Source organism: Mercenaria mercenaria, unplaced genomic scaffold (assembly GCF_021730395.1).
Source record: "Mercenaria mercenaria strain notata unplaced genomic scaffold, MADL_Memer_1 contig_963, whole genome shotgun sequence".
Lineage (NCBI taxonomy): Eukaryota > Metazoa > Mollusca > Bivalvia > Venerida > Veneridae > Mercenaria > Mercenaria mercenaria.
Genome location: NW_026463883.1, coordinates 2,416 through 18,043, shown reverse-complemented (window position 1 = coordinate 18,043; position 15,628 = coordinate 2,416). Strand labels below are relative to the sequence as shown.

The 15,628-nt window shown below is 36.3% G+C and overlaps 1 protein-coding gene across 1 annotated transcript in view; it reads right to left on the bottom strand.

Annotated features, from left to right (window-relative positions):
* The window catches only part of LOC128555039 (plexin-B2-like), a gene marked incomplete at its 3' end in the record, with an annotated part of 49,152 nt that extends 36,211 nt beyond the window's left edge, over nt 1-12,941 (bottom strand). Inside the window, exon 1 of the mRNA XM_053536392.1 lies at nt 11,618-12,941. Within this exon, the coding sequence (XP_053392367.1) occupies nt 11,618-11,849 (232 nt within the window). The remainder of the gene's footprint in view (nt 1-11,617) is intronic.
* Between the last annotated feature and the right edge of the window lie 2,687 nt (nt 12,942-15,628).

Genomic DNA, 15,628 nt, shown 5'->3' with positions numbered 1-15,628 from the left:
CCTAGTTTTTGACCGCACGTGACCCAGTTTCGAACTTGACCTAGATATCATCAAGATGAACATTCTGACCAATTTTCATGAAGATCCATTGAAAATTATGGCCTCTAGAGAGATCACAAGGTTTTTCTATTTTTAGACCTACTGACCTAGTTTTCAACGGCACGTAACCCAGTTTTGAACTTGACCTAGATATCATCAAGGTGAACGTTCTGACCAACTTTCATAAAGATCCCATGAAAAATGTGACCTCTAGAGTGGTCACAAGCAAAAGTTTACGGACGCACGGACGGACGCACGGACGGACGCACGGACACCGCGCGATCACAAAAGCTCACCTTGTCACTTTGTGACAGGTGAGCTAAAAACAACATGAGAATGCGTTTTGTTTATCCAAATGTTAGTTGGGTTTTTTTTTACTATTTATAAAATTTTATACAAAGCTGCCTTGAGGCCCTAAAGATGCTCACCTGACATTCACCTTCTTTTAAAATATGTCCTGACACACTGTATTATTGAATGACACAATTTAACTTACCATCACAGTACCATCTTCTTTTTCTATAAATGGAATAACTTTGCTTGTACAATACTGTTTTTCTAGATTGCAGAAATAACTTGAAGGCTTTTCACCCTCATCTATGAACTTTGTTCTAGATCTTATTACATATCCTTTCATATTTTCTGCTCTTATTATTTGCAATTCATTTTGTAAATTCAGTAATTCTTCTTTGTTATTCTCATCTAAGTTTTTTTCTATATTTTCTATTTTGTTTACTAAAATTTTTTCACGTGAAACTCTCTGTTTCTTCTTATAACTCGAGTATGCAATGGTTTTTCCCCTAATTTCCATTAACAAAGTTGCCAGAAATAACTGATCATTTATAACAAACTGAATATCATTGTTGTCTATATTAAGTACATTCTCTAAACAATATACAGGTAAACAGTACTGCTTTTTCATCTCGTCAATTTTATCATTTATACACTCTAAATAATTTCTATCATACAGCAATGAATTATTAAATTTCCATAGAGGTTTACCATGTTCAATCTCATTGAATACCAATTCTAAACATACAACAGAATGATCAGACCGGTAAGAGATTCCAACAGAAGACTCCTTAATTTTTGACAGCAAGTTTTCTGATGTTAGAAAAAAGTCAAGTATACCTTGCTGTGTAGAATTCATCCGCCTCCAAGTAAAACGTTTTTCATCACCATTAATAATTCTAAATGTATCAACTAAATTTCGTTCCCTTATAATTGTACAGATTTTTCCCCTCGCTTTTCTATTATTATCAACAGATCTGTAATTCATATAATCTTTGTCAACATCTAATACAAGTGAATGAAGTTTTGCTATGCAATACGAAGTCTGCTACCAGAAGAAGACTAAGATTATCTCAACTACAGTATAACCTACTGATCTGATATCATTCTGTCAATGATGTATACATAAAACAATATTTTATAACCACAATGTTTCAGTTAAAACTTGCATCCATAAAAATCTGCTGTTGTTGATTGCTTAAAATATTTATAACTATAAACTAGAATTGTGTCCATTGGAAATGGATGCACCCACATACTATGCTATCAAGGTTTTAGTAAAGACCATTTCTTATGAAGGATGTTTGATGAAATGTTTTAAGCTAATAGTATTCAATAGAACACATGTTTGAAGTTTGAATCCATTGCCATTTGTGGGTACTGAGATACCAGCTTACATGTACAAAAACTTAACTAAATTGAGACGCCGACGCGGATGCATGCATGGTTGAGCCCAATAGCTCTACCTGTTCTCACTAGCACAGGACCAGAATGAAAATGCCACTATGCATGTTATATTCTAGTAACCCTTTGGTATAATATAAGAACCAACAGGAAAATGCACTTACCCATTTCAATCGTACATTTCTCACCTAAAACGCGCAGTTTGATGAATGTGTACTTAGCATATTGAACAAGCAGCAATTTATCTTCAATTGTGCACCACCCACATTGCCTAAATATTTCATATTGCAGAAAAACTCCACATATTTCATGCTTTCATCAACTTTACAGAAAAAGCTTGCATGAACTTCCCTAATGATCATCCCATATAGAGGTCACAGCAGTGTGCATAAGTTAGGCGAAATGTAAAGAAACAAAAACGGAATGCAAAATATTCTCAGTTATACAATAAAAACCTAAATGATGAATGAAATTTTTCATCTTAGAAATGATTTTGAATTTGAAGTCATAAATTGGTATACATCTGTACTGTAAATTTAATTCACATTTCACATTCACCCGGCATAACACATTTTAGTGGTTAAACAATGACTGACATACATTTTCACATCAGCCAATCAGAGCAATTTTGTAATCTAGACCGGAACTTCAGTAGGAAAGTTCATCAAAGTTTTTCTTTAACGTTTATGAAACTATAAACTATGAGTTGTTTCTCTAAGATAAGAAGTATTGAAAAAATGTTACTGGTACACAATGGAAGATAAATTACCACTTGTTCAATATCCGCACTACATACTTACCGAATGGCACGTTTTAGGTGAGAAATGTATAACTGAAATGGGTTAGTACATTTTCCCATTCATGTCTATGGTTCTTATATTATACCTAGGGGTTGGTACCATATATACAAAGGCATTTTTTCTGGTCTGGTGCCAGTGTCTGTTTTTTGAACAGTAGAGTTAAAAGCCCTATTTACATTTGACCTTATGTGTGTTGTGCATGTCATGTTGTCTCATTCATGGAACATTTTGTGACAAGAAATATTAAAGTCCCTTGACTGATGATAAGAGTTATGGACTTGTCACTCAGAAAAACAAGAGCAACACTTTGCGGGTGCAGATGTTCATCTGATTTTTTTTGTGTCTATAGCTGTATAATAGAAATACTGTTATACCAATGATTTTCTAAGTCCAAAAGGGCCATAATTCTTGCAAAAAGCAATGTAGAGTTATGGTACTTTTGTTCAGAGTCAACTTTCAATGGCAAATAACTGCTCCAAGTTATAAAGCAATAGCTTTGGCTGTTAGGGAGAAAAGTTGACCTAAACGTAAAAGTTAACCAAGAAATCTGATATTTATAAAGTCCAAAATTGGCCATAATTCTTGCAAAAAGCAGAATGGAGTTATGTTTCTTGCTGTACAGAGTCAGCTTTTGATAGTGAACAAGTGTTGCAAGTTTTAAAGCAATAGCTTTGATAGTTTAGGGCAAAAGCTGACCTAAACATTAAACTTAAAGGGCCAGGAAAGCCTGATAAGTTAATTTAATATGAAAGCCATTCTAAAGCCTTCCATAATGCTGAAAGAATTTTTAAAATCGGACAACTATTGAAAAAGATATGGCAGTTTGAAATTTAAGAAAATGGATTATCATGGAGGCAGCCATTTTAGTGTGGTTATGACGTCATTTACACACTGCTGAATTCTTTATTTAGCAAATAACCTTTTAAATAGATTAATTTCATATATTTCTTCATAGTAAGATATATACCATGGTAAATTCTTCCATTATAGCTGGAAAAAGTAGAGAAATTATTTTACAGAAATGAGTATGTTCAAATATGTATTTAGAAATTTAATAAATCTTGACAACAAAAAAAAAAAGGGTGCCATTTTGATAAAATATTATAATGCTCATTATTTTCTCATTCTTACACTGATTTTGAGCATTCTTTCACTTCTTTAAATGATTTAAGAAATCCTAGCAGACAGATTTAACACGAGAATAACACTGATATTTTCTAAATCCAAAGGGGGCCATAATTCTTGCAAAAAGCAGAATAAAGTTATGCTTCTTGTTGAACAGAGTCAGCTGTTGATGGTAAACAAGTGTTGCAAGTTTCAAAGCAATATCTCTGATAGCTTAGGAGAAAAGCTGACCTAAACATAAAATTTAACCAGGCAATGCCAATGCCGATGCTGATCAAGTAATGACTATAACTCAACTTTTTTTTTTCAAAAAATCAGATGAGCTAAATCTGACCTTTGTCCTAAAAGTGTGACCTTGACCTTTTCAAGGTAGGAGTCTTGCTACTGTGCATGACAAGTTTCATTATGGGGAACATTTGTGCCATGTAATATTAAAATCCCTCCAAGATGAGTTATCGACAAAATAGAAAAATAAAACCAACTGACCTTTGATCTCCAAGTATGACTTTGACCTTTGACCTAAGGCATGACTGCTCTGCATGACAAGTTACCTCATTATGGGGAATATTTGTGCTAAATCATATTAAATTTCCTTCATGAAGGACATAGTTATGGACAGGACAGGGAAAAAAGGAACAAACAGAACATTTGACATCCAACAGCTGCCTTGAAATCTGAATTGCAGACCTTTGTGTTGCCCAAGACATTTCCTTTCATTGTTGGGAATATTTGTATAAAATCCTATTGACATCTGACCTCCAAGTGTGACCCTGACCTTTGAGGTTGGGGGTCTGGTAAGGCACAAGACATTTTGATTTATCATAGCAATCCCTCATTGGATGGCACAGTTCTAGACTGGACACAAAATAGATCCTGTTAATAGCATGCAGCTCATGGTTCATACAGAATTTAATGGAAATATTTAGGGACTTTTATTGACTTTTCAGAGACATTATACCAATATTTAGGGCTGTATCTCAATTTATCAACTTCTTCAGAAAATGCATGACAATTCTTATATCCACCTCTATTTCATTACACTGTTTTGAGTTATTTAAAGTTTCCTTTCAATTTTGAGTCCAGCTTAGCACAAAGGTCAGATTTTTTCAAATATGAGAAAATTTTCTCCTTCTCAGAGCTTTCACTGTCTGGTTATACTTTGCGGGTCGGGATTGCAAATCTTTCAAACGGAAATTGCACAGAATTTGATTGCTGATGCAGTTTATGTTTTTCACTTTTTTCATGTGATTTTAGAGCGCCTTCCCCCTTTTTCCTAAATCGATCAACTTTCTGCAACATTTACAGTATGCTTTGTACTTATTTTCTGCTTTCATCACCCAGCTGTAAGATGATGACCAGTTTGGATTATACACTTGCCCATAATGCAAGTTTATTCAACAAAGTTTTTTTAGTATTTCTAAACAGCCATGTAAAATCTGTGATGATTCAACGCCATTAACGAAGGGCCAATTTGTTTGAGACACAGTGGCTAATTAATGGCGTACACCAATATTTACCCCGAACAGATGTACCGGTGCATCAAAACTACAACAGCATCAATATCCCATATTACCGATTATTTCACTTGAATACAGTTTTTGCTCAGCTAAACATTTCATATAGGACTAATAAATACCTACTCTTTTCTAGCCTTATAGCTTCGATGCTCTCGAAGGATCCCTTCCTCCAGATATATTATAGTTTTATGCATGGTTTCATGTCATAAAAATTACCGATTTGACCTCAACTTTCCGGCATTATTCACCGCTAAGCCTATATCGAAAAAAAAAAACAGGCTGCCGGCAACATATGCCGGGTACACGCACATACCAATGCTCAGCCCCTTGTGTGACCGGTGTACGCCATTCATGTCGCTTTTGCAAACAAATGTTCCCATCATTCAATAATTGGATGTCTTCAGATTTTATCGCTGATATCAATGTTACTGTTCATAAAATAGAACGAAATACTAAAACTTGACAGATATGAGGCAATCTGCTGGTGCAGCTACTCAATTTAGGGCCGTTTTAAAGAAATTTAGGGCCAAAGATTGGCAGAATTAGGGATTTTTAGGGCTTTTAATGCAAATTAGGGACTTTTTAGCACAATATCCAGAATTCCAGGCCTTTTCAAGGCTGAGTGAACCATGATGCTTACCACTGACCTCCAAATGTGGCTTTAACCTTTAAGCTTGGGGTCTGAGTGTTAAGCATGACGCATTGTCTCAATTTGGGGAACATCTGTGCCCAGTCATATTAAAATCCTTCAATGGATAATTTTGAACCAGACAGGAAAAAGAAACTATTGACCTTTGTCTGTGCCACTGACCTTTGAACTAGGGGTCTACATGTTGTTGCGCATGCTACATCATTTTAAGGAAAACATATCTGTTTAAGAGGAATATTTGTGCAAAGTAATATTGTAATCCCTCAATGGATCTCTTGATCGGACATGAAACAAGAGCTGTCACAGGAGACAGCGCGCTCGACTATTTCGATGCTGGATAGTGAAACTGGGCACATCTGAGGAAACTAGAGCTGTCACTGGAGTGTTTAATGACTCCAATTGTGGGTGAATATATTGCACAATAGCCTGAGTCTATGTCAAAAATATCAACTTAAAGTAATAAGAGAGGTAGAGATAAAATGTATCAAAACACTATATAAGTATATCCTAAGCAAAAAGGGGCATAATTCATTAAATATTGGTGCCAGAGTTATGCACCTTGTGTCATATGGTGTGGGTGATGTTGAACAACTATTTTAAGTTTGAATCAAATCCATTCAGTACTAACAGAGACAGAGTGAAAGTGCATCAAAACTTTAACCTAAAATTCTAAGTAAAAAGGGAGAACAATTAATGAAAAATTGGTGCCAGAGTTATGCACCTTGCATCATATGGTGTGGGTGATGATGTTGAACAACTATTTTAAGCTTGAATCAAATCCATTCAGTAATAACAGAGATAAAGTGAAAGTGCATCAAAACTTTAACCTAAAATTCTAAGTAAAAAGATGAAATAATTCATGAAAAATTGGTCCAAGAGTTATGCACCTTGTATCATATGATAAGGGTAATGATGTTGAACAATTGTTTAAGTTTGAATCAGATCCATTCAGTAATAACAGAGATAGAGTGAAAGTGCATAAAACTTTAACCTGAAATTCTAAGTAAAAAGGGGGAATAAATTCATGAAAAATTGTGCCAGAGTTATGCATCTTGTGTCATATGATGTGGGTGATGAAGTTGAACAACTATTTTAAGTTTGAATCAAATCCATTCAGTAATAACAGAGAAAGAGTGAAAGTGCATCAAAACTTTAACCTGAAAATCTAAGTGAAAAGGGGGTATAATTCATGAAATATTGGTGCCAGAGTTATGGCCCTTATGTCAGATGATGTGGATGATGATGAGGAATAAGTATTTCAAGTTTGAATCAAATCCATAAAGTAATTACAGAGATAAGTTGAAAAAAGAGAAAGTGTAAAAAAACTGTAAGACAGCCAATGCTCCACTATTTGAACTGTTGTCCCAGAATTATAAAATATCTATATGCCTTTAAATGATAGCTATACATATTTGCATGAAAAACTTAAACCAAGGTTTGACGCTGACGGCAACGCAGATGCCAGGGTGAGTACAACAGCTTGGACTATTCTTTGAATAGTCAAGTTAACTAGGGATCTGGAAGTTGTGAATGACACATAGTCTTATTCTAGGAAAACATTTGCCACTTGATGGATAGATGAGTTACAATGACCTTTGACCATCAGGTTTGACTTTTATCTTCAAGTTCCTGGTCTGGGTTTTGCGCAGGACACATTGATTCTGTATAGGCAACATTTGTGCCATGAAATATTAAAAGAGTCGAAGGTCAAACAGGAAATTCAGGACAGACAGACAGACAAAGAAGTGCAATCTTATAGCTCAAGAAACTGATCTCAACCAGTAGTGGTTTAAAACTCTGCTTGGAAGTTTTCCATTGGAAGGTTCAATAATATAATTATCCTGATAAGCAAAACTTGAGAAGGGTTCATGCAGGAATAATGACCAAGAGTTTTGAAGATCAAGCAAGCTGTTCATGAGAGAAAAAAAAAAAACAACATTTAAATAATTTTCTATTGTCTGGTTGCTCCTAAAGTTTATCAAGCTGAACCATTTGAACAAACTTGGTGAAGATCTATGAAGCTATTCATAAGAAAGAGTTATTTACAGGATTTTCATTTTCTTAGCTTCAGCATGATCATTCAGACCATGGTTGATGAAAATCTATCAACAGTTTCATGAGTAGTCATTTAATTTCTTTTCTTTTTTAATTTTTTTTTGGGGGGGATTTAACGTTGCACCGACACATGATAGGTCATATGGCGACTTTCCAGCTTTAATGGTGGAGGAAGACCCCAGGTGCCCCTCCGTACATTATTTCATCACGAGCGGGCACCTGGGTAGAACCACCAACCTTCCGTGAGGAATTCAATGCCTTGAGTGAGGCTTGAACCCACATCAATGAGGGGCAAGTGATTTGAAGTCAGCGACCTTAACCACTCGGCCACGGAGGCCCCTTTTTTAATTTTAGCTCTGGCAGACTGTAACAGAGGCCAAACAAATTTTGAAACCGTTATATTAAAGGTTGCTTCAGACAAAGTTTGGTGGAAATCTATCAAATTGTTCATGAGGAGCTGTAAAGGTTTTTTTTCTATTTTAAGCTCTGGTAGCCCCTAAAGGAACCATGTGGAAGTAATTAAAACACATTAAGACAGGTCTATAAAACAATATGACAGACCATATTAGTGTTTTGAAGATCAATCATTTTGTTATGTGAACTGGTTGAAAGTGAGGTCAATCCAAAGATGCTACAGACCAATTAGAAGATCCAACCTAAGGCACAAACAGAGGAATCATTTGAAGTTTTTTTTCTACTTTTAACTCTAGCAGTCCTTAAAAAAGGGGCTAAGTGATCAGATCCCATCTGCAAAACCTTGATAGGTTCATACAAGTATTCTTCAGACTAAAGTTGTTGAAGAGCCATTGACTGGTTCATGAGAAGTTATTTAAAGGTTTTTTATTTCTATTTTAATCTCCAGTCACCCTAAAAAAGAGGTCAATCAGGGATTTTGAACAAGACTTTGAAAGTTCTATACCATGAATGCATCATACTTAGTTAGGAATAATACTGACCAGCAGCTTCAGAGAAGATGTTCAAGTTAAATTGTTGATGATAGATGATGGCAACCACCTATACAAAACAAGAGGACCATGATGGTCCTGAATTGCTCACCTCTTCCCACATGACCCAGTTTTGAGTATGACGTCATTTTTTCTATTATTTGACATAGTGAGCTAGTTTTTGAGCTCATGTGACCAAGTTTTGAACCTGACCTAGATATTATCAAAATAAAAATTCTGACCAATTTTCATGAAGATCCATTGAAAAATATGGTCTCTAGAGAGGTCACAAGGTTTTTCTATTATTTGACCTATTGACCTAGTTTTCGAAGGTACGTGACCCTGTTTTGAACTTGACCTAGATATCATCAAGGTGAACATTCTCACTAATTTTCATGAAGATCTCATGAAAAATATGGCCTCTAGAGAGGTCACAAGGTTATTCTATTTTTATACCTACTGGCCTAGTTTTTGACCGCACGTGACCCAGTTTTAAAACTGACCTAGATATCATCAAGGTGAACATTCAGATCAATTTTCATGAAGATCCATTGAAAAATATGGCCTCTAGAGAGGTCAAAAGATTTTAATAATTTTAGACCTACTGACCTAGTTTTTGACCCAGTTTCAAACCTGATCTAGATATCATCAAGATGAACATTCAGACCAACTTTCATACAGATCCCATGAAAAGTATGGCCTCTAGAGAGGTCACAAAGTTTTTATATTATTTGACCTACTGACCTAGTTTTTTTAGGCACGTAACCCAATTTCAAAACCGACCTAGATATCATCAAGGTGAACATTCTGACCAATTTTCATGAAGATCCATTCAAGGGTATGGCCTCTAGAGACCTAGTTTTTGATCGCAGTTAACCCAGTTTCAAACTTAACCTATATATCATCAAGATGAACATTCAGACCAACTTTCATACAGATCCCATGAAAAATATGGCCTCTAGAGAGGTCACAACGTTTTTTCATTATTTGACCTACTGACCTAATTTTTAACTGCACGTGACCAAGTTTCGAACTTGACCTAGATATCATCAAGATGAACATTCTGACCAATTTTTATGGAGATCCATTCAAAAGTATGGCCTCTAGAGAGGTCACAAGGTTTTTCTATTTTTAGACCTACTGACCTAGTTTTTGATCGCACATGACCCTGTTTCGAACTTGACTTAGATATCATCAAGATGAACATTCAGACCAACTTTCATACAGATCCCATGAAAAATATGGCCTTTAGAGAGGTCACAAGGTTTTTCTATTATTTGACCTACTGACCTAGTTTTTGACGGCACGTGACCCACTTTCGAACTAGACCTAGATATCATCAAGGTGAACGTTCTGACCAATTTTCATGAAGATCTTGTTAAATATACGGCCTCTAGAGAGGTCACAAGGTTTTTCTATTTTTAGACCTACTGACCTAGTTTTTAATGGAACGTGACCCAGTCTGGAACTTGACCTAGATATCCTCAAGGTGAACATTCTGACCAATTTTCATGAAGATCTTGTGAAATATATGGCCTCTAGAGAGGTCACAAGGTTTTTCTATTTTTAGACCTACTGACCTAGTTTTTGATGGAACGTGACCCAGTTTGGAACTTGACCTAGATATCCTCAAGGTGAACATTCTGACCAATTTTCATGAAGATCTTGTGAAATATATGGCCTCTAGAGAGGTCACAAGGTTTTTCTATTTTTAGACCTACTGACCTAGTTTTTGAAAGCACGTGACCCAGTTTCGAACTTGACCTAGATATCATCAAGATGAACATTCTGACCAACTTTCATAAAGATCCCACAAAAAATGTGACCTCTAGAGTGGTCACAAGCAAAAGTTTATGCACGCACGGACAGACGACGGACGACGGACGCTGTGTGATCACAAAAGCTCACCTTGTCACTATGTGACAGGTGAGCTAAAAATTTACTCTAACAGCTAAGTCCTTTTTCACATCACATTTCTGTTGTGTGACTAACGCTTCTGAGACCTTTTCTACATGAGGGTGTTTTTTTACATGCCTAGATCTCACTGAAACACTTAAGTTTTTACTTTTTATAATTAAACCTGTCCTAGTCTCACCTGTATTAAGCACTCACTTACCTTAAGCAACCTGCCGACTAGCTTCAAAAATTGAATTTTGTTTCAACATAAGCAGCCAACTACCTTAAGCAGCTAGTGTCAAAAACTATCAAAGGGCCATAACTGTAGTAAAAATAGTCATGGAAAAAATTCCTTGATAGCTTTTTTTGGTCATCTGCACATCAAGCTCGGCAAACTGTGAGTTTTAAGCAAATCAGGCTGAAGTTAGCTGAAAGTCCACCACACTTGATAAATACTCGTAATTCTTGTCCTTTTGAAAGCCTGCCAGCTTAGCTCAGTAGGTAGAGCGTTGGTCTACGGACTGCATGGTCGCGAGTTCGATCCCCGAACAAACAAACAAATTGTCCTTTTAAGGATTTCAATGAAGAGTAGGACACACAATATTTTTCTCTATATTCCACATAGCAAATCACTATCAAAGGACCATAACTGCGGTGAAAATAGTCACAGAAAGAATTCCTTCCTTTGTGGTCATCTGCACATCAAGCTTGTTCATCTGTGGAAGTTTAAAGCAAATTTGGCTAATAGTGTGGGAGGAGTTGGCCACACAAGATACGCACGGATGGATGTTCAGACAGCAGCAACACTATATGCCCCCATATAAATGTGTGGGGCATAACAACAAAGCATCACATTATGTCTGTTATTAGAGAATGATTAAGAAAATACATATATACCTGTGATATGATCATCAAATTCTGCATGGTCTGTGTTGAATACATCTGAAATACCATACTTGATAAATACTCGCAATTCTTGTCCTTTAGAAGGTTTTGATGAAGTGATCTGTAAAAATGACATGCAAATAAGTGGTGCATAAGGCCCATGGTTGAGGAGGGAACCACTAGGTAGTGCTACATGTAAAATTTCTTTGCATAGGGGTCTCATTTTCTGATCACTGGCAATCATGCTATGAAGTTCAATGGCCACAGACCCAGGCAATGTCCAGTTGTAGATAGTACACTTTTGGAGTAATGAATAAAATCAACATTTGTGTATGTTAGACAGGATTTCCTTAAATATTTTTTTTTTTTTTTTTTTTTTTTCACTGTCAGAGAGACAATATTTGATTATACAAATTAAATTTGCAGAAACTTATTATTTTTTTTTTTTGTAATATATTTTTATTTCCAATAATACAGTACATTTACAACAAGAGATCACAGAGTGATATTGGCGCCCACCAATGTGCCATTTTTGAGTGCTCCAAATTTCAAGACTTATTGACTAGCTCAAGGTCAAATTTCATTTCAGTACACAACACTGTGCATGTGGTCCGAATTCGAAAGCTGTAGCTTGAGAAATGTGAAAGTAGGTCACTAGGTCAATGTCAAGGTCAAAGTTTGTTTCGGTACACAATCTTATGCATGTAGTCTAAATTTGAAGCCTGTAGCTACAGAAATGTGAAAGTAGGTCACTAGGTCAATCTTAAGGTCAAGTTCATTTCAGTACACAAAACTATGCAAGTGGTCCAAATTTGAAGGCTGTAGCTTGAGAAATGTAAAAGTAGGTCACTAGGTCAAAATCAATGTCAAATTTTATTTCAGAATACAAAACTATGCATGTGGTCCAAATTTGAAGCCAGTACCTTCAAAAATGTGAAAGTAGGTCACTAGTCAATGTAAAGGTCAAAGTTCATTTCGGTACACAAAAATATGCAAGTGGTCCAAATTTGAAGGCTGTAGCTTGAGAAATGTAAAAGTAGGTCACTAGGTCAAAATCAAGGTCAAATTTTATTTCGGAATACAAAACTATGCATGTGGTCCAAATTTGAAGCCTGTACCTTCAAAAATGTGAAAGTAGGTCACTAGGTCAATGTGAAGGTCAAAGTTTTTTTTGGTACACAAAACTATGCATGTGGTCCAAATTTGAAGGCTGTAGCTTGAGAAATGTGAAAGTAGGTCACTAGGTCAAAATCAATATCAAATTTCATTTTGAAACACGGAACTATGCATATGGTCCAAATCTGACGCCTGTACCTTCAAAAATGTGAAAGTAGGTCACTAGGTCAACATCAGGTCAAAGTTTTTTTCCAGTGCACAAAACTATGCAGGTGGTCCAAATTTGAAGGCTGTAGCTACAGAAATGTGAAAGTAGGTCACTAGGTCAAAATCAAGGTCAATTCATGTCAAGGTTCATCTTGCCACTCAAAAATATACATGTGGTCCAAATTTGAAGGCTGTAGCTACAGAAATGTGAAAGTAGGTCACTAGGTCAAAATCAAGGTCAACTCATGTCAAGGTTCATCTTGCCACTCAAAAATACATATGTGGTCCAAATTTGAATGTTGTAGTTATTGACAAGAACATTTTAAAAGCTTTTCCCTATATAAGTCTATAATGAACCATGTGACCCCCGGGGCGGGCCATTTTTGACCCTAGGGGGATAATGTGAACAAACTTGGTAGAGAACCACTAGATGATGCTACATTACCAGTATCAAAGCCCTAGGCTTTGTGGTTTGGACAAGAAGATTTTCAAAGTTTTTCCCTATATAAGTCTATGTAAACCATGTGACCCCCGGGGCGGGGCTATATTTGACCCTAGGGGATAATTTGACCAATCTTAGTAGAAGACCACTAGATGATGTCACATACAAAATATCAAAGCCCTAGGCCCTGTGGTTTTGGACAAGAGATTTTTCAAAGTTTTTCCCTATATAAGTCTATATAAACCATGTGACCCCCGGGGCGGGGCCATATTAGACCCCAGGGAAATAATTTCAATCAACTTGGTAGAGGACCACTAGATGATGCTTCATACCAAATATCAAAGCCCTAGGCTCTGTGGTTTTGGGCAAGAAGATTTTCAAAGTTTTTCCCTATATAAATCTATGTAAATTATAGAAATAAACAAAGGGCCATAACTTACTAAAAATTTGTTGAACCAGTTTGATTTTCAGGGGGACACAACTAGGGTACCAATACATCATTCTGACAAACTTTGGTCAAAATCCCCCTGGTAGTTTCTGAGGAGATGCGATAACGAGAAATTGTTAACGGAAGGACGGAAGGACGGACGGACGGACGGAAGGACGCCGGACCACGGACGCAGAGTGATTTGAATAGCCCACCATCTGATGATGGTGGGCTAACAAATACATCGGTGACAGTTTATTTCTTTTCAATATTGATAAACAAAGTACTTTCTTAATTAATCTTCAATATTCATTTTACTTTTATTATTTATGTTTATATTATTGGAAAAATGTGATAAAAAAAGGAGGAGGGTAAACAAGAGGACCATGATGGTCCTGAATCGCTCACCTCTTCCCACATGATCCAGTTTTGAGTATGACGTCGTTTTTTCTATTATTTGACATAGTGACCTAGTTTTTGAGCTCATGTGACCCAGTTTTGAATTTGACCTAGATATTATCAAGATAAAAATTCTGACCAATTTTCATGAAGATCCATTGAAAAATATGGTCTCTAGAGAGGTCACAAGCTTTTTCTATTATTTGACCTATTGACCTAGTTTTTTAAGGCATGTGACCCAGTTTCAAAAACTTGACCTAGATATCATCAAGGTGAACATTCTGACCAATTTTCATGAAGATCCATTCAAGGGTATGGCTCTAGAGAGGTCACAAGGTTTTCTATTTCAAGACCTACTGACCTAGTTTTTGATCGCAGTTGACCCAGTTTCAAACTTGACCTAGATATCATCAAGATAAACATTCAGACCAACTTTCATACAGATCCCATGAAAAATATGGCCTCTAGAGAGGTCACAACGTTTTTTCATTATTGACCTACTGACCTACTTTTGAAGGCATGTGACCCACTTTCGAACTGACCTAGACATCATCAAGATGAACATTCTGACCAATTTTTATGGAGAGCCATTCACAAGTATGGCCTCTAGACAGGTCACAAGGTTTTTCTATTTTTAGACCTACTGACCTAGTTTTTGACCCGCACATGACCCTGTTTCGAACTTGACCTAGATATCATCAGATGAACATTCAGACCAACTTTCATGAAGATCCATTGAAAAATATGGCCTCTAGAGAGGTCACAAGGTTTTTTCTATTATTTGACCTACTGACCTAGTTTTTGACCGCACGTGACCCACTTTCGAACTTGACCTAGATATCATCAAGATGAACATTCAGACCAACTTTCATACAGATCCCATGGAAAATATGGCCTCTAGAGAGGTCACAAGGTTTTTCTATTATTTGACCTACTGACCTAGTTTTAGATGGCACGTGACCCACTTTCGAACTTGACCTAGATATCATCAAGGTGAACATTCTGATCAATTTTCATGAAGATTTCATGAATATATGGCCTCTAGAGAGGTCACAAGGTTTTTCTATTTTTAGACCTACTGACCTAGTTTTTGACCGCACGTGACCCAGTTTCGAACTTGACCTAGATATCATCAAGATGAACATTCAGACCAACTTTCATACAGATCCCATGAAAAATATGGCCTTTAGAGAGGTCACAAGGTTTTGCTATATTTGACCTACTGACCTAGTTTTTGACGGCACGTGACCCATTTTTCGAACTCGACCTAGATATCATCAAGGTGAACGTTCTGACCAATTTTCATGAAGATCTTGTCAAATATAAGGCCTCTAGAAAGGTCACAAGGTTTTTTCTTTTTTTACACCTACTGACCTAGTTTTTGACCGCACGTAACCCAGTTTCGAACTTGACCTAGACATCATCAAGATGA